The sequence below is a fragment of the Aptenodytes forsteri genome, unplaced genomic scaffold (genome assembly GCF_000699145.1).
Source record: "Aptenodytes forsteri isolate BGI_AS27 unplaced genomic scaffold, ASM69914v1 Scaffold119, whole genome shotgun sequence".
NCBI lineage: Eukaryota > Metazoa > Chordata > Aves > Sphenisciformes > Spheniscidae > Aptenodytes > Aptenodytes forsteri.
This window is the reverse complement of record NW_008796165.1, coordinates 6246583-6266818: the sequence shown is the minus strand read 5'-3', so window position 1 is coordinate 6266818 and position 20236 is coordinate 6246583. Positions and strand designations below refer to the sequence as shown.

General features: G+C 43.6%; 1 protein-coding gene across 1 annotated transcript in view; it reads left to right on the top strand.

The window, feature by feature from the left end:
• TRABD2B (TraB domain containing 2B) overlaps nucleotides 1-20236 on the top strand; it is a 298757-nt gene that overhangs the window by 163769 nt on the left and 114752 nt on the right. The window contains exon 3 of the mRNA XM_009287478.1: nucleotides 16993-17167. Within this exon, the coding sequence (XP_009285753.1) occupies nucleotides 16993-17167 (175 nt within the window). The remainder of the gene's footprint in view (nucleotides 1-16992; nucleotides 17168-20236) is intronic.

Genomic DNA, 20236 nt, shown 5'->3' with positions numbered 1-20236 from the left:
GTATGTAGCCTCGCTTTTGGGGGGGGGGGGGAATCTTTGTAATATTTGAGCTTATATATGAAGAGGAAGTGAACCTTATGTAAATACTCTATAAAGTAAATAACTTCTCAAACATGTCATAATTCAATAATTTTGTATGTGTCTCAGGCAGCCCTTCAGTCTCTGTTTATCTTAGTTATCCAATGCTATTAAAAACTCTCAATGGAGCCGAAATCTGCTTTCCAGACCAGTTTGATGATAGTTCGTTGCAAACTCTGAGATTCTCATTTAATACGTAGGTTCCTCTTTCTCCTTTCCAATTAATTCTATGGAAACTTGGTCTTTGGATGTCATATCCTACCTCTCCATTCTTTTGATAAATGTTCCCATGTTCCTGTCTCAGGTGCAGTGACTCATTGGAGGGGACCTCTATAAACTTTGGTAGCCACAGTATTGTATATGTTTTGCCAATGGAAGTCTATTAAATCATTATGGTGGTTTACCATTAGCAAATACAAATCAAGGATAACTGTGACTTCAAGAGAGAACTGAGACAGAGTAAGCCCAGTCTGTCAATCTAGGCAGAGGTCTCTGAGACATCTTATCTTGCCATTGCTATCTTGAGTTGCACAGGGCTCTGTGGGTCACTTGTTTCTCAGAGGAACACCTGGGAAAGCAAGGATGGCCCCAACCTGTCTGTACCAGCCACGCTCCACGACATGGGTGTTTTCCCAGAGGTCTTGTATATCATTCTGAGAAGTTCCAGGTAGAAATGTAAAAGACATCCAGCAGCAGCTGGAGCTGCTCTTCCATGTCACCTATCACAGAAGTAGCCTGCCCCTTGACAGGAGCAGAAGTACAGCAGCTTGGACAATTGGAGGTCCTCAAATTCTGGACAAATGGTCTTGTCTCCTCTCTTTTCATATCTGGTTATTGTTTCCAAATAGCAGAAAGGGTGGTTGATGGTAATGAATGGGATAAAATCCCTTTGCTGTCCCAGTTAATCCAGTCCTAGAGAGTGAAGCATTGTTTTAGCGTGACTAAGCAGGACGTAATGGTTAACATGGCAGTCCTAAAACAGAAGTCTGTGTAGCACCAAAGCTGCCAGAGCTGTTCTTTCTGGACAGCCTTGCACTGAAAACTAAAGGGAGAAAGCAACTCAGGTAGGAATACATCTCTAGAGATGGGGTGTGCAAGTTGGAAAAGATAGAGAGCTCATGACTTTAGAGGATCCTGGAGAAGTCAGTGGTTGTAACTATTCCTGTAATGTGCAGGCATAGCACACGAGATAAACACATAATGATTTTGGAGACGGAACTCTTGCAAGGTGTGGTGGTATATTTGCTATGGATGCAAAGAAAGGACTACTAGTGGTAAAATCATTAAGGCAGTCCTGGCACCTGAATGTCCTGTGTCATCTTTTAATCTCTATCAATGTAATTTCTCCATCAATAAAGCCTTTGTCCCTCACACAAGTTGTGGCCGTTCACACTGGTTGCATTGACTCGCAGACATCTGTGATTTGTTGACACAATGTCCTGTAACAGACCTGTGGGTTAGACGTGAGAGGAATAGATTGCTGTAAAAACTTCTTTATCCCTGCAAATTCTTGGATCAAATGTGAGTTTAAAAACAGTGTTAAAGAAAGAAGCCAACAACCAATCAGAGTTCAAGCACTGGTGTTAGTCATTGTCCCAGAGTGCACGCAGTTGATAGAGATTATAACACTTGCAGGCCATGGAAAATTAAAATCCCTATATGTATACTAGTCCCTGCAGAACTCTAAATGTTGTGGAGTACTTTCCTCTCAAGGGTTGTTGTTTTTAATTTGGGTAGAGAGGTTTTTTGTTTGGTAGTGTTTTTATAAACCAGCTTTATACCATTTATTTTTAATTGCAAGCAGAACAAAATAGAAAATTAAAACCTAAAATAAACTCCCTATTCAGGTCAACTTCTGCCAGTTGTGGTAATTCCAAAGTTTATTCTGTGTGTTTTTTGCAAGGATGATAGACTCTCTCTGCCATAGACAGTCTTTGCCTTTTGGTTACCAAATTAGATTAGGCTGGCTTAAATATTACACATGAAGCATCCCCCATGGGAACTTTCTCTTGAGACATTAAATGTAGGCACAGGGATTTATTATGTGCTGAGAGTGTATTGCAGGTCTCATCAGGTGACAACAAATGATAGGCCTACAAGTGCAGAAAAACTATAAATATCCCAAGTGATGTATCATCACTTAAACTTCAGGGCAGGTACCCATGCCAATCTTGGGAGACAAGAGTGTCACAGTGTTTTTAGAATGTGTGCCCATTCTTCCATGATATCCAACTGCTGTCCTAGCACTTCAGAGGTCTGATAAGTCCTTGCAGCTGGTACCATTAACGCAACTTTGAAATATCATATAGAAAGGAACAAAAGATCAGGAATGGAGTCGTAAGGCTCAACGCTTATGTGAACGGTGGAGGCCAGGAATTCAGCTCTGTCCTGCAGGGGCATGGAGACCTGCAGAAGGCTGTGACTCTCACTCTTTGAGGATTCATTTGGGGGCTGTTTATAAAGTTACTAGTGCCTGCTTGTCCCTTGAAGGTTAGCGGGAGCTGCAGAATAAAGGTGAACCTGTCCATCATTTGCTCAGTTCAGATCCATTGGTTTAGGTCACTGTAATGAACTGGGAAGTAGCTGGGAAAGTCTAACATAGCTGCAGGGATGGTGGTGGTGGTGGTGAGTATATGTCTAGGTGCAGTAGCTTCCTAAATTCCTCTAGCGTGAATCTTGGGAGACAGAGCATCTTCAGTAGCTGTCTGCAAGATGCTGAGATGCCTTTAGAGTAAAACTGATCCTGGAGCAGAAAGAAGGACCAGAAGTGGAAATACTAATACTGTTGACTTGAGGTGTTACGGATGGGGTTCTTGAGCCTCTTCAGCCTCCCCGAGGGAGTTTGGGAAATCTGCAGTTTCTCAGCATCAGTCTTGTTGACTCCTGCGGCATTTGGAAGGAGAGGGCAGAGTCCTTGGGGCTGAGTCTGTGCCAAGGGGGTGCACAGAAGGGACAGTGGTGGGAGGAAAAGTGCTGGGAAAGTTATTTCCTAGACTGAAGCAGGAGCTTGGGCACCAGGTCAGAGGACAGCTCCTTTGGCACCCGGGGTCGGAGACAGGGACAGGACTGCCCCAGGGAGATGCTGCTGCCCAGCTTAGCCAGGGTAAGGTGCTTGAAATGGAGAGGTGTGAGCAGGCACCCAAATCTCTGCCGTTTTCCTGTCCCAGAGCCATCAGCACTGATGACGGTGGAGGACTAAACAAATCCTCAGTTTCAGGGTGTTTTTTTTCTTATTTTACTTAAGAACAGTGAAAGGGGGAAACACCTCTGCTTTCCTGTGGTTATATTACATTCTTCATTCCTTTCTCTCTCTCTCTTATTCTTAAATTTTGTTCCCAAGCACCATTTTTCCAAACATATAAATCCTTATTTAAACTTAATAAAATTTTAAGGGGCTGAGTTTATTCAGTTAGACTATGACCCAAAAGTGGAATAGGAAACATCTCTCCTGCTTCTACAGCCTTCTGCAAACACTTGATTCTCTTGTGACTTCTGCAATCAAGAGGCTTACGTTGGAGTTTCTGGGCAGAGAGTCAAAATGATACTGAAGAGAAAGTATTCTAAGTTAAATATAGGATAGGCATATTTTCTGCTTCTTCTTCAGACTCTTTCCCCTCAAAGAAGTCATAGTTTCTTTCTCTCCTTTTGAAAAAAACTTCTCTACAAGTGAAGAGGCATTGGATTAGATCAGCAGCTTTAACTTCCATATTCTGTCTGACGCCCTCACAAGGCAAATAAGGTCAGTATGTCCAGATAAGTTAAAATGCAAAAAATCTGTTAGTGCAAAATCAGAAAATGATCTACCTCCAGAGAATATTTTTTTCTAACCTCAGACAGTTAAGAAATTGCCTAATGACCTGAAGCCTTGGTGAGGAAAAAGTAGGGTGCAGAACAATTTATCTTGTATTTTGTTCCCTAAATCTGATGTAAAGGTCTTTATTTAAACATTTTGAACCGATACGTCTAGAGTTTTGGGTTCAGGGATATCTTGCAACAGTTACTTCCTCTGGTTGGTTTTGAGATGTTCAGTATTTTAAGGACAATTCTGTAAAACAGATTCATCTTTGCCAGCCTGGAATTAGCTGGTTCTGTCTTTCCTTGTATTCCTATGTACACTTTAAAGACAGAAACTGAAAAGCTGAGGCTTTCTCCTTCAACCCTTCCCAAAAACTATACCTGTGGTCTCCAGCTATTGTTTCTCCTCTTCTGTCCTCAGCTATTCTCCTGACCTGAGGAGAGGCTCCTGTCCAGGAGAAGATGTTTCCTCCTCTCTTGTTGCTGATCTGGTGTATCAGAGGCATGCAGCTACACTGCTTACTTTATAGACAGTTTTCTTCAGGCGAGGTCCTACTGGTTGCATACTTGTTATTTACCTGTGGGTTAACAATACAATTCAAGAGTCATACCTGCCACTTAGAAAGCATCTTTCATCTAAAGAGCCTTTATGTTTTGCGTGTGTTTTAGACTGTATTGAAAGCCCATTGAAATAATGGAGAATATTTCCATGCCTTCAGCAGGCTTTGTATGAGTCCCAGTGGGCCCAGCCATCATTGGTTATCAAAATGAAGAAATCAAGTTAGGCCAGTGAATACCCCAGTTTATGGGCTTTATGCTCACCTAACTATCTTCTTGTTGCCACGAGAGGTGAGGTCTTGGCTTCATCCTATGCAGAAAAGCAAGCTACGCAATGAAGTTGCTTGGCGGTCACCACAGCCTGCAGATATGTCTCAACCCATTTCGGATGCTCAGGGCTTGCTGTACCTCCTTCTTCAAGCCGTGTCCATCAGAAACAACTGAGCTTTTTGAATAACTTACTAGAATGATGTCACCCATATCTTGAGTTGCCTCTGCAACTTCAAAATCCCATGGATTCGTGCTGAAACAGAGTGTTTACTGTCTGAAAACCATCAGGTCCTGATAACAAGACTTTAGAGATCCATACGCTTACACCATGTCAGTAGTCAGCCTCCCTAAATTAAAGAAGAAAAGCTTTAGTGCATCACTTCACGATGCACTTGCTGTTTATAAATCGCCAGGTTGTGTTATGTACCCCTTTAAAAATGTTATCATCCTGCATTTAAAGCTGTCCTTGAAGATTTAAGGGTCCTGATAATTCTAATTACATCATTAACTTGCCCGTTCTCATTTTGGATAAAATACAACTGGATTTCTGGCTCACTTCTCAAATCAATGAAAAGTATCTGTGGAATGCTCCAGATTCAATAACTGCAGAAACACACAGCTGAGACCATTAGGTAGAGTGTTGAATGACAAGCAGACCTAATTTGTCCAAGGAATGGAGTTTTATCTAGGGCAAAGGAAGATAAATCCATAAACCGAAGGCACAGCTATTGTAACACAATGCTTTGGAAGCGTCTTATCGTTTTCAGCTATAACAAAGTGCAGGCAAACTGGCACAGCCTCTCGTTCTTCCAGGGAAAATGATTATAGGCTTTCCAGCGAAGCAAGTGCAAGGTTGTCCCGGGCACCAAGGGAGCTGGTCCCACAAGTTTCTCATTCTGGGTCCAGGTGAAGGGTCAGTAACGCTTCCATGAGTGTGTTACAACTGACATTGATGGCAGTCCCGACAATGCTTTGGAAGCGTCTTATCGTTTTCAGCTATAACAAAGTGCAGGCAAACTGGCACAGCCTCTCGTTCTTCCAGGGAAAATGATTATAGGCTTTCCAGCGAAGCAAGTGCAAGGTTGTCCCGGGCACCAAGGGAGCTGGTCCCACAAGTTTCTCATTCTGGGTCCAGGTGAAGGGTCAGTAACGCTTCCGTGAGTGTGTTACAACTGACATTGATGGTAGTCCTGACACTGCCCAGGTGTTTGGCGACATGTGTGCTCATCGCTGCTTGTGCCCTGATAGCAAGCAGAGGATGTCTCCCACCTTCTCTTCTTTGGGCTGTAGCACAGGATGCTGTTGGAGAGATGTTGCCTTCCCATAGTTCAGAAGAGCTCCTGATCTGCTGCGGTGGGATTGTACTTTCTTTCCACTTGCACCTGAGTTACAGCTTTGTGTCTTGGTATATTGTGAGCATTTGGAAGTAAAAAAACAGAAGTGCAGCCAAAATTTTCAGAGTCTAATTTTCATATTATGTCAGAACAAGATTCCATATTGGAGCAATATTATATTTCAGCTTATGTGTTTCAGAAAATCGGTTACAGATCCAGATTGTGACAGTTAAGTCTACTTGTCGATGACAGTGCTGGGGAAAACACTGCAGAGATTATTTTTTTAATTAATAATCTGGAACATGCCCAGCTAATTTTCATGCAACAGGTTTTGAAAATAGGTTCTTGCTTGAAAACTTTCATTACATGTTTGCATTTAGAGTTGTCTTACCTTGGAAGTTCCTTCCTTCCTCTTTCCAGTTTCCATGGAGAAAGCAATAGGAGAGGGAGAGAAAGTCAGAGAAAAATTGGAACAAGACATTTAAAGGCAAAGATTTTTCTGTCAGACTGCTGCGTTATTAGAAAAGGAACATATTCACCTACAGAAAAGGGCTGATTTACATTAAAAATGTTTAAGGATTGTTAACTACCTGCATTTATTAGTAAGGGAATAAACTATTAAAGAGTATGAAAGAGTGATTGGTAAAAACGTTTGGAGTTCAAGGCAGTAGCATGCTGCTTTCTGTGCATTGCTGTATGTTTGCTGTAAAGCATTTACTGTCCCTTCTTTTTAAAGAGCTAGTTTATTAAGTGTTTCTTAGAAAGACTTGTTCAAGAGAAATGAGAAAGACTTGTTAGGTTTTTTAAACAGTATATTGTGTGTTGTATGTACAAAATGCTTTTTCTCCCTTTGTGTTTTATCCAGAAGATGCATTAGTCACCTCATTATGACATGGAGAGGAAAAAAGTGGGACAAGGGGACAATTTGATTGTCTTTGCTGACTTGGCAGGATTAGTATCAGACATTATCCAAAAAGACCATGTTCTTGGGTACTCCTTGACACAACATTTCTTGGTCTGACGCTACTACTGCACATTACCAAATAGCGAACACTGTAGATCAGGTTCTCCAGTGTAAACTGGTTGTGCTCTCTGATGGTGACTTCAGGCCTGGATCTTCTCTGCTCTCCTCTGGGAGAGGTGATTGCTGATAAACCCAAAGTCAAGGCTTATACAGTGCCACCAGCTGAGACACAAAGAAATCAGTTTCAAAGATAACTTGATTTGTCTCTGCTTCACTGACTTCATCTGAATTATTCCTTATTTTTCTCCTGACTGGTCCCTGTTCCATTTCAAAATGCTTTCTTGGAGATGTTCTGCATCATTATGTCCTATACTAGACCTCTCAAAAAACCCCACCTTAAAAAAAATGGAAATTAGTTCAAAAGTCATTGTCCAATTTGTTCCAGATGCCAGCATGGCTACAAAGCTTAGGCTGGTTGGATTGGAAGTAGCCTGGAGTTTTGCTAGGACTGAACAGGAGGGGAAGGCCATCTCCACACAGCACTGCCTTGTGGTGTTAGCTCTGGAGATCTCGTGTCCAGCCCAGATACTGTTGCATTATTAACCAGCTTTTTGCTCCTTGCTAAGTTGTGTGATATTTTGCCAACCATATCTTTTGGATCATACTTGCCTTGGGTTAAAATCATATTGCAAACTTCACGAAAACATTCAGGCTTTCCCTAACATCTTACTGAACAGGGACGGGAAGAAACTCAATGAAGAGCCCTGAACAACCAAACTTGAGTTTGTACCCACTACTGACCAGCTGTTCTCCCACTGTGTAGCAGAAGACAAAATGAAAAATACCTTTGGAAAAAGAATTGCAATGCTTTAATAAACCAACCCCCAAAACCAAACCTTCTGGTCCCATTTTTTTCACTTTATTGCCCTGCTTTGCCCTTTGATCAGTATCTTTACTTGGGTGTCATGGCAATATAATAGGCGATGGTTTTAGTGTCAGAACAGAAGAAAAATACTCTTTGTCAAAGGAAACAAAGCATTTGGAAGGGAAATAGAAAAACTTGAACTTTTCCATATGTTTGCAAGCTCATGAAAGCTGGACTCAAAAAAATCCCAATGTTAAAGGGGTTTTAAATGGGGCAGGAGTATCCCCACTGAAACCCAAACTTTTATTTGCATACACTGCAGGCTTGTCATCCTTATTCAATTAATGAACAGGTCCCTGTAATCTGGTCCTAAATATACACTGCATAGTTGGGTGAAGCTCGCAGAAAGGAGGCTGGGATCATTGTTCTGACTCTGTTTTGTTAAGACTCCTTTAATCAAAACATTCATTCAGATAGAGAGGCCGGCTGCATATTTTGGCATCGCTACCAAGGGGAGCAGGGATGGGGTTGGGGTGGGGAAGCAGGCCTGGGGGGAGGGGTTGGTGTTGCTTGCTGTCTTTTTTTTTTTTTTTCCTTCCCCCTAAGTGCTTGGAAAGCAACTATTTAACTGGTGTGGAAAAAGAAATAGAAAACATACATGGAGGTCATGACTTCTCAAGGATTTGTTGAAAGTCTTTTTTTTTTAACAGGGATAAGAGTATCACCCCCCCAAGCTGTTTGTGAGATGCACAGCCCATCCCTGTGGCCTTTCTGCTCCCCCCCCCTTTATTTATTTATTTTCAAAACATGCTTTCCTTCAACCCAGATGCATGGGAGAAGGTGAAACCAGGCAGGGCACACGACTGTCCTTTGGCCAGATACCACCTGGGAGAACAGCAATGGCAGGATGGGTTTGGGGCTCCCAGGAAGGGTCTCCATGCAGGTGCGGTGGGGGCTGAAGCTGCAGGGACACGGGTGTCCAGGCGCTCCGGGGGCTGCAGACCACCCTGCCTGCAGGCAAGTTTACACTCAGGCCAGCAATGACTCCTACAGCTTTTGTGTCACCTGCAGCATTGTTTTCTAAAAGTATCATGCACTATCTATAGAGACTTCCCTAGCTTTCAGCCTACTTTTCTCCCTCCCCGTCTCCTCCTATTTGTAATTTTCCTCTATGTATAAATTTAGATGCTCCAGTCGCTCATGGAGCTGAGCTAGCAAATTTGAAATTCAGTTTCAAAGACCTCTATTTTTACACTCAAGTTGCCACACCATGCTGAGAAGTACCCAAGCTAGCTTTACATCGGGTAGGCCAATTACAGAAAGCTTGCTGGCGTGTACTGCAGTGTATCTGTGACGTATATGGATGCCGACCTGTGTTGTGGGTGGGCAGGGATTAGCTCACAGCCAGAAATGGCTGCCCACAGCTGGTCCCAAGAAATGTGCTTGCTCTTACACTGGGTCTCCTTGTGCTCTCAGACTTTCTTCCCTCCCTCACTTCCCTTCAAGCAAAAAGCATTTTTCTTTTTGTGGGTTTCTGATGCCCTACAATACTGGGTTTGTGACAGGAGACTCTTCTCCTCCTCCTCCAGCCATTGCTATTTCCAGGGAAAAGGGTGCAGACAGGCTGCTGGGGTAGCTAGCCATGTGTCCCCTTCCTCTGAGGCAGCAGATGGAGAAAACAGCGTCTTGGAAAAGAGCAGGGCTGGGCTCGCTGGCATGGGGGTGTGACTGTCAGTCGCTGCCCCGGGAGCCTGAACACCCCCTGTGGGACAGGAATTGGGGGCCTTATCAGCACAGCGCAGCTTGGTGAAAGGATCATCAGCCTTTAGCTCAGAGAGGTTTAGACGTGCCTAAGCAGAGCAGAAATGCTGGAAACTGCAGCAATGCATCCCAGTTGCAGTGAATCGGAGCCAGAAAATAGTTCAGGGTTCATGAGCCCCTCTCCATTAGGCCTCTGGTTCACAAGACCACACTTTCCACTGAGGGAGAGCTGGCTGTCCCTTTGCCTTGCAGTTTTTCAGGGCTGTTCCCTGCTTTCGGAGGTTTGGGACACTACAGACTCCTGCTAAGCCAAGGGACACGATGGAAAATCTGTTCCTGCCATGGAAATGCTGAGTTGGTCCAAACCCCAACAGTGCTTCCCAAAGGGCTCCGTGGCACAGGGACGGCTGCGGCCAGGCAGAGTGGCTGGTGGGTGAGTGTGGGTGGGAGAAGTGTGACTGGCTTTTTGATGTGCGCTCAAAACTTGCAAGCCTCTGGCTGCAGTGAGAGTTGTCCCTGAGGAACTGCTCCACTTTCTGCAAAGGGTTGGGAACAAAACTGGATGAGCACAGACTGGGGATATGTTTAAGTTTTCTGTGCCTTCAAATCAGTCTGAGTCTGTATCTGAGTTTGGTGTCAGGGTATGCTTCTAATAAACCATTTTAGCAGCCCAGAATCCACCAAATTGACATACCTATCCTGACCACACCTCCAAAATGTGCTGGATGTGCCTGTAATATATTCTCAAGTCCCATCTTGGGTAGATGTTTGCCCTGGGAAAGGGAAAGGAGTGATGGAACTGACTTATCCTGAAGATCAAAGACTCCTTTTACAGTCCACTCAGGCTTCTAATATATTACTTTAAATTTTGGTGCTTAAAAGAAAGCAATAATGGGTTAATCACAACATGCTTGAACTGGACACCATTTTGCAGAGCTCCTTTCTGGTTTCCCTTTTCCATAACAAGCTGGAAGCTCATCTTCTTGGCAGCTGCCAGCTTTGGGCTAAATCAGATTAACCAGAAACCCCCCCCTCCTTGGCCAGGGAAGGTCTACGTCAGGATGGAAATTCAGGAGTGCTGGAGGAAAACCAGTCAATTCGGCAGTAGCATTTGTCTCTACAGCAGCCACGTCCTCCTCGTGGAGATGCTTGCTCTTGCAGCCCATTCACTTTGCACTATTTGAATCCTTCATATCAGAGGCTGCAGTAAGTGGATATTGCTCTCCCAGATGCCAGAAGGGTCCATAAATCAGAGGGAAACAGGTGTCTTCCAAGTCCAGAGCAGTATATTTTGCAGCACTGCAGTAAAAACCACAATGCCTTGTCAAGGCTGGTTAACAGGAGGGTATCCTCCCTCCATAAACGAATGATAACTTGAGCTCAGATGTCAGCCTCTGACCCAGGAAGAGCTGGTGTGAATTTAGGGCCGTTCAGTTTGTTGGAGGAGACAGCGGGTTTCGGGATGCTGCTTTGGCTCCCTGGCAGCCCCCGTAAGCCGTGCTGTCAGCTCTTGAGATCCTTATCTTGCGTAGTGCTGTCAACCGTATAAAAGTTCCTGACCTGCGTGGTACAGGGAAAATCCTTCAAAGCATGATCCTTTACTTGTCTTCTGGCCTCTGCCCACATAAAGCTCATAAACTAGAAGACTAATAAAGAGAACCCAATCTTTATCATGTTTAAAAAAAAAAAATTAATGTAGTTGGCGTGATCTGGGAACAACTCCCTGCTAACAACTGGAGATAAGGATTACTAGCATGGAGGCTGAGCCCTCCTGTCGGGAAAAGATGGATGGGGGTTGTATTGAGGTGCTAGACTGGAACTTGGGAAGCTGATGGCCAACTCTCTGCCTTGCCATAGATGTCCCTTGTGACCCTGGGTGTGCCTCCTCCTATTTTCTCTATTTAGCCGGTGAACGCTCTGGGGAGAGGAGAAATAAGGCATTTTTATTACTAAGAGATTCCCTGCAAGGATTAGTGATGATACTGTACTTGCGCCAGCATGGAGTTTGGACATTGCACAGGAGGTGAGGCTGGAAAGCCATTAGTTGTCTGCTGATTAGGAGACAGAGGGAGAGAGGAGTCTCAGAAGCCAAGAGGGTTGACCAAGATATAGGAAGATAATGGCAGGAAAGGCTTTAGGATCACTATATTTTCCATGGCAGGTGTTGGCTTCCCATTTCCCTATCTCAGCTTCCTCTTCTCCATCTGCAGATAGACTTACGGTTGAAGACCACCTCTGCCTGCACCCAGGCAAGAGAGGGCACGCAGCCCTTTATTCTAACATTGGTAGTATTGGTCTTTCATTGACATAGTCTTACAAATTTGTATGTACATTCCAGAAATAGGCTAGCATCACTGGAACAGAACGAGGCTAAAAAAAGGTTATCAGAGGATTGGGAAATGTAGTGTATAGGAGTAGGAATGATAACACTATTCCTCCACATCTGATTATGATTTGATACTGGACTGAATCTAGAGCAGTTCCACTGTAGCCAATAGATCCAAAGCAGGAAAAAAAAATGCTAACCAAAGTTGATGGTGCTTATATGTGTCCAAAAAAATTATTTGCACATAGATATTCACAACTCTGGCATCATGCCTCTGCCCAGAATATTTGTCCAAATATTAAAAAACAGTAAATAAGAAAATGTACTTAAATGTAGTCTGGTGTTTCTGAATTTTCAGCTGAACTTTGGCAGCCCTAAATAAAAGACTCTGCACCAATATATTTTGCTTTTCTTTTTTTTTTCTCCCCATTTCTTTCTCTCTGTCTCTATAGACAAAGCTGACAGCATAGCAGAGATCTTGAGATATGGCTGATGCATTTTTCTAGGCTAAAGTATATTGTTAGCTCTTATGCTAATGATTGCAGCAGAATCCCAACCTCCTTCCACAAAGTATTTGTGGGAAGAGAGGTTACCGCTGAGCATCATCTTGGACTTTGGATCTTCCTTTGGGTCCTTCAACAGCTAGATTCAGCCAGTGCCTTGTATGTAACTTCAAGTCGGAAAGTCTTGCTGTCCCCATTTTACAGATGGACTTTTGAGAGACAGGAGGAATAAAGCCAAATGCTTCAAAGATACTTAGTGGAGGTTAAGTGCTGAGTTTCCTTTGAAGGTCTAAACCCAAATGACATGCTTGTGATCATGCAAGAGATTTGTATCGCCCATGGGAACAGAACCATTTTTTCAGGGTAGTGTCATAACCACTCCACAATCCTTCCTCTTTCTTCTTCTTAAAGCTCCCACTGACTTCAAAGGTGAAGAATTATGGTCTGCATCCCACAGCACTGTGAGCTCGGACGTGTGTGCAGAGCTTTACCCTCACATATATTCCATCAGGGATACTGACTCAAGTAAAATTACACAGGCGGTGTGGAGGGGAAGAAATTTCTGCAAGGCTGAGACTCAACTTCTTTTTTGTTCTCATATTCTCTTCCTTTAACCTCAAAAGCTTAACTAAGAAATGCAGGGTGTACCTAATGACTGAGTTTGGGCTCCATCTGTACTGTCCATAGGAGAGCTGTAACCCAAAGTAAATAGGAATAGAAAAAAGGAGGAGTTCTAGCTGATTCGGTCAAACAAAATATTCTTTCTTTTGAACACCTCTGAATGAAATATATTATTCAGTTTCCATGGGAAATATGTAGTGTGTGGTGTGTGTGTATATATATATATTATATATGAGTTGGTTGGATTCTCAGAAAACTGCATGGCTTGCAGAGACTGGACAGAAAGAGTCTATTTCTGTCTTGTCATGTGTATCCACTACAAAGTAAGCACACCCCAGGCGATGGGTAGCACTGTGTTTTCCTGCTGATCCAACTGCTGCTCTCCTAGAGGAATAGCAAAATTAGAAGTTAGGATTTTTCAACAGTCACATCATCCACCCCACTATACATTTAAATACTAGTAGCTATTATCAGGAGGTCAGTCCCTCACCCTTTGGCACAGGAAATGTCTCATCCATTCACTCTCAGTTCAAAACAACAAATACGTATCATTAAAATGTTGAAATTAATTTTTACTCTGAATGGAAACAGAAATATTTGATAAAGTGGAAGAGGGAAGGTGCAGCCCTCTGGTGCATTCCTTAGCCCATCTTTTTAAAACAAGATTTTCTTTTTTCAGAAAAAATCCCCTTAAATTCTGGCTGCAGTTAACAGCTTTCTAATTGCGTGTGACTGTTTCTTGACTTCCTGATCCCTGTCTGGCGGTTAGGAATCCAAAGGGTTTCTTAAATCAACAGGAGCAGCTGCCTCCTTGAAGCTAGGCATGGTGTATGTCACCAACTGTAGAAAGGAACTGTGACACAGGGAGGAGCGGAGGTGATTAATGGGACCAGTGTCATAGCTCAGAGTGTGGTTGCACTACTGTGTACGGGCATACTTACTTCAATCATTTATCTTCTGTCCTCTGCCAAACACATGCAGAAACATACGTGCATGTTTTATTTTTGCCAGTGATGGAGCAGTCATTAGAAATACAGGAATGCACAAGGTGCAGCGGGACCCGTAGTTGATGATGTGCCTCTATAGGTGATGCCTTCCTTTGTCTTGTTCCTTGGGCCAGCATGAGAAATGTTGACAAAACCCAGTCCTTGGTTTTAAATTTATCTCTCTGCCATTGGCACACTCTTTCCTGCAGCAGAGAAAGAAAGGGAGGGGAAAAAAAAGGCAAGTAAATGGCTCCATTTTGTGGACTGTATTTTAGGTTAGATAAAGAGGAGAAACAAACTAGGTTGAATGTGGATGTAAGATTGCAAGCGATGAAGTTGCACAAGCTGATGGAAGGTGCTTTCCTTCTTGGCAAAGACCTTCTTAGTCACGGTCTGAACACAACTTCTGTCCTTGGGCTACCTAGACCTCCAACATCAGAACTTTCCCCTGGTTGGGGTGAGATGCACAAAGCCATTCGGTCCCCCAGCATTGCTGCTCCTGCTTTGTGTAAAAGCAGGTTGTCCTCAGAGGCAATGCCGTACCTTGCTTTCCCCAAAGCATCTCAGGTGATTCGAGACCAGGTCCCATCAGTTCCCAGCCTTTACTTCCCTTCAGCAAAAAGCGGGGAAGAAGAGAATTCTCTTATGTGAGTGTTGAGACTTCAGATGTTCCCAAAAAATTTCACCTTCCATTTCAGTCTCTGAAGGCTCCCCTGACTCCTGGCTCAGCTACATCAACCCATTAAACACAGAGCCTCAGTGCAGAGGAGATACAGAGGCTTGTGATATCTGCATGGACCAACTGATTTACAGCTTTGCGTTGCAGAGGTTATTGCAAGTGTAAAATGGTTACTCATTCCTCAGACTTTATTCCTACAATAAAAATCTCTCCCTGCCTTTCACCAGGAATTGAAGCCACTACATCCTTTGCTGCCGTAGCCAGCAGCGTTTTACCCCTCCGACGCCAGCAGGCTGCTCCTGCGTCCCTTTGAGACAAATGCACGTTCTTGCCAGACATCGAGGCAGCTTTCTTGTGTATTAACAGAAAACTGGTGTGTCTGATAGGTCTGGCTTAATGGGACTTATTATTTGTTGAGTGCTGGCAAAGGGCTAAACTGAGAACAAGCTGCAAAGTACTTGCATGCTCTGAGGAGTTCACAAGATATGCTGGCGAAGCCAAGCCGTGCTGGAAAGCCCGGAGGAAGGAATGACTCAGGGTAATACGTCTGAACCCTTAAGGAGGGATGTGCTGTCAGAAGTACGGTGATTTGGCAAAGCAGGTTGAGAAGTCATTTGGAAAATCAAAGGTCCAGCTGGTCCACATGGCCCAATAGGCTGGGGCAGGTCGCTGTCAGCAGGAGTATTAACTCCAGCCACATGGGATTCCCCGGCTCAGGAGATGTGGTGCCCATTTGTGTCTCACCCAGCTGGGTACAGCCTTTGGTGGGAATCCAGAGCAAGGCCTAGACTCGTCCTTCTGCATGATACATAGTGAGAAATCTCTGCTGCTTGGTCACCCACATGCTAGGAGAGCTGTAGATGAGGCTGCAGTGAAAAAGCTTTAAGAAGAGCCACTCTGAAGATGGAAATTAGTTCTTTCCGTAAGACTTCTTGAAAGCTTTTGGAGAGGCAGTATGAGTGAAGAGGGTGGGAAGAGACAAAAATTATTGCGATAAAATCATGTGGCCAAGTAGGAGGGTAAGAAGTGGGCTGAAAAACAAAGACTAAAGGCAAGTTTTAGAAAATGAGTACAGGAATTTGGTATAGTAGAAAACCAGAGAAAGAATTAACCAAAGTAACAGAGTCCTTGCATCAAGTATTTGAGCACAGTGAGTGAGGGATGTTCCCCTTATGGGCTGTGCATGCAATATAATTACCACCGACTCAGATTAACACTGGAAATCCTGGCAGCTTTACGTGTGCCTGGGGACTCAGAAATCTGAATCTGGGTTTTGCAGCTTAAGCTGCTTTCCAGTGGTGAGGCACAGAAAATTGCCGGAAGGTGCCTGGGTCCTATTAGCAGTCATCAAACACTGCCCACTTACAGCACTTCTCACTGCAGGGCCCGTAAACTCCTGAACTCTCATGGTAGACCTTGGACCCTCACCATGCAAAACAAGTTGCCTGTCCTAATAATCAGAGACTTCTGGCTTGTCTGTCCATTATAGCTTGGGTCTTGGCTCATTCCTGGGTCTGCTGCCCTGACTCGAACGGTCCTTGGGGTTTCAACCTTTCTTCTGTGCCTATGAACATATCTCCTCACAAAAACAAGGACTTAAGGAGCAGTTCTTGTGGAAATCCCTTCCTTGGAAATACTAGGAATGTTCCAGGGATTTATGTGTCGCAACGCATGGTCTTCTCTGGTGACACCTAATAGCATCTAAAGCTGCAAGAAAGATGCGGGGGTTTATCCTGTTTACATCTTCCTATGTCTGGATTTGCTAACCTTTCCTACTTTTTTAACTATTAGGTTATTAAAAAGGAGTATATACAAGCCAAATCTTGCAGTCCTTACTCAAGTTCATGGTGACCTTGGCTGAGAACAGATTACAGGACTTGTTCTGGTATTAAATAGCCAATGATCTGTGTTAAACAAGCAGAGAATAAAGGTTTTAGTAACTCACCCAAATGTAACACCTAAAACTACATTCTGCTGAAGGAACAGAGAAAAGTAAAAATGAACTTAAGTTTCATTTAGTAAAATGCTAGTTTTACTTTAAAAAAAAAAAGAAAGTGTATTGGTTGGTGATTGGGTTTTTCTTTGTAGAATTCCCAACAAGCTCCCATCTTCTAGTGTGTTGTGGGTTGTTTTGGGGTTTTTTTGAGTGATGCTCAGGTGGTTTAAATAAGGCTAGATTAAAACATCCAGTGTTTTGGGGATTACTTAACCACTGTCACCTGAACTACAGTCTCTCTCTCTCTCCATTTCAGGTCCCTAACTTTATCAACACAACGCTCCCACCCCATGAGCAGGTGACGGCTCAGGAGATAGACAGCTACTTCAGACAGGAGCTCATCTACAAGAGGAATGAGAGGATGGGGAAGAGAGTGATGGCGCTTTTAAGGGAGAACACAGACAAGAGCTTCTTCTTTGCCTTTGGAGCAGGTACAGCATGAATTTTTCTGTTTTATGCGGTTATCATAATTGGAAGTAAAGTGGTTTGAATGCTTCAGGATTTTGTTTCTGGTCCTGCAGGAAGATTTCGTCTTTCCCTTTGAAGCAGAAAGGCTTTTGTTTGTCTAAACCTGCTTCTAAAATGCAGTGAGTTGGTGTAGGAGATGGGTCTGGGTCCAGCAGGGCTGTGGGCAGGCTGCGCTCCTTTGCTTTCCATCCGATTATAGAAACGTGAAGCTGTTAACGCTTTTCACACTGTTGTGTTTGTTCCCTTCCCAGCCCAACTTGTGGGCTGCTTGGGTTATGTTCACACCATGGTGTGTTTGTGGCCGCAGGTGTAGGAGGTGGTTGAAGTGCCTTTGAATTTGCAAGCCCAGGTACTGATGGCAGTGACTGTGGGAATACAAACCTTGCTGTGGCATAGGCACACGAGCATGGCTCAGGGTGCTGGTCTGGGGTTTCAGACCTTTTGGGGTTGCTACTTTGGTGGTGTGTCTGTACAGACTGGCTGGTTTTGGACCTTGCACAAGTGCCTGAGTTATGTGTGTAGCTAAATACCACCCTTTTAAATCATTAAGTGAAAATCCAATGAGTTCCTCTGCCTGTTTAAATTCTGTGAAATCTGCAGAACAAAGATGTCTATGGTACTTCTGTGAGTCTGCGACAGTACGTGCTACTGTCCTTTTTCCCCCTTTTTTATTTTTTTTCCCTTTCCAATGGAATTCACATTTCTGTGTGATAAGAGTATAAATAACTGCTCAGGCCCCAGTCCAGCAGAATCCTGAGCACTGGCTTAAGTGGCTCTTTGAGCTCCCTCGACTTCAAGGCAGCCTGAGATTGTCGTGCTGAGAACCGATCCGCTCCTCCTGCTCCCTCTCCTTGACAATTTCTTATTTTTGACAGAACTTTGTTTCTCATCCCATGGCTCTCACTATGAACTTTGGCAACAACTTGCCTTTCGCTACTCACTTCAGTGGGAATTTTGATTAAAGACTGTGGGGTTTAGCAGAGATACGTGCATTTTGATGTATTTATTTTTTGAGTGTATCCAGACTGAATTTTCCCAAGCTTATTTAATCTCAAGCTTGCCTGATGTTTCTGTCCGAGGAGTTTTGCTTAACTGTTTTTACAGTAGGAAAATATATCATGGTGGTTCATAATTGGACAGGGATTCATAAAAGACTGCTTGTCTAACCCATGGAGTGAGGTTTATCAGAGATTATCGAACATGATGGTTTTGATGTAGTCTCCAGTTTTGGAAGTCCCTTAACCAGTGTATACTGGAGCTGGGAGGATAAACAGGGCATCATTGCCCACTTGCCCTGCTCTGTGCACACTTTTCCTGGGCGTCAGTTACAGACCACAGCTTGAGACAGGATCTTGGATTAGATGGGTCATGGATCTAATCCACTGCATCTATTTGTATGTGCTAATCACGGAAATGAAATTAAGCAAATGAATACTATTTACACATTGCTTTCCATAGAAAGTCGCGTCTAAGTTGCGGGAGGTTTGAGCTTTCATTCCCTGTCCCCATCGGAGAGCATCTACCTGAAATTCCCAGGCAGCATCAATTGGGAAAGCTGGCTCATAAAGAGCAAGTCTTGTTTTGTCCTTTACTCTCCATTTTTGGTGAAGTTGAAAACCGCCTTTGTCGCTGGGTTATTTCTTTTTCCCAGCACTTAATGTAGCAGGACAGAACAGACACATGCAGCAGGATTTATTGAAAACTGGGGCACGGGAGATGCCGAGGAAAGCTTTTTGGTTTGGGTTCTTTGTTCCAGCATCCCTTTGGCCTTTCTCACTAAAGCGGGCTATCCCTGCAGGCCATCCCTACTTTAAGTACAATTAATTCCTCCTCTCTTCTCTGGGGTGTTTTTTTTTTCTTCGTGCAGTAAGTACTGAGAAAATTAGTAATTTTTCAATGCCAAAACTTTTCTGTGGCCGAAGTGCAAGCAAGTTCATTTTCTCTTATGATTCAAATTCAGTTTTTCTCCTGAAGGTTTTTGTTGTGTTTTGTGTTGTGCGGTTTTTTTTCCACACGCTGAATTATAAGAGTGCCTTTTATTGATACATTTTGCATTCTTATATGCACTACTTGAATTTTAAGGGTGGTTTTTTGGTATATGCTTGGGTCATGAATTCAAATTGTTTTCTAAAACCTTGAGGGCTTGGTTTTGCTTTTTATAAAAGTGAAGGGTGTTTCTGATGAAAGTTGAGGCTTTCACATATTACCATGAATTCTGAAGTGCAAAATTTTAGGAATGCACCTTTGGTTAGGACAGGCATGATAGAGTCGGCAGGAGTGCATTTGCTCTCAGAACAGCACAAAAGTTATTTCGCTTCATTTAAGATTCTGCGTATTGAAGACTAACATGATAGAGAGGAAATAATTTGAAAAAAAATATTCTGGATAATGTACTCCAAAAGGTATTGTTCTTATGCTAAGCATGATCTCTGCATTAATCCATTTATTTTGAGGATATTTGAACTAATGAACAAATAATAATTAAATTATATATGTATATTATGAATTGGTTTCCAAATTTCATAATATCCATCATAGTTTCTGGGAAGGGAAGAATTGGATAAAACTGTGCTGGCAAGTAAAATTAGGAAAATAAGTCTGTTATGAGAGAAGCATCTTGGAAAAACTTCACCAAACCAAATGTTACAGACCGGGGCTGCTGTAGGAGGGATTCCCAAGCCCTGCATGATGATTCATTTGGACTCAGTGGCATCCTGTAATTTGCAGGTATAACTGGAGCCAAGGGATTTGGGGGCAGGGTCCTACCCTGAAAACAGCCCTCCTGAGGCAGAGTCCTGCCTGGTTCCTCCGGTGGCCTCCCCACGGTGAGCTGTACCTTGTGGAAACTGCCGTAGTTAGGTTTACCTGGCTTTTGCACAGCTGCATGTGGCAATTGAAGCTCTGCTCTGTCAGGGCACCATCCTCAGCTTGATTTAAGAGCCCAGTGCCATGGATGGGTAGTTGTTGTGGTTTAACCTCAGTGCAACTGAGCGCACCACACAGCTGCTCGCCCACTCCCCCCCCCCCCCCCT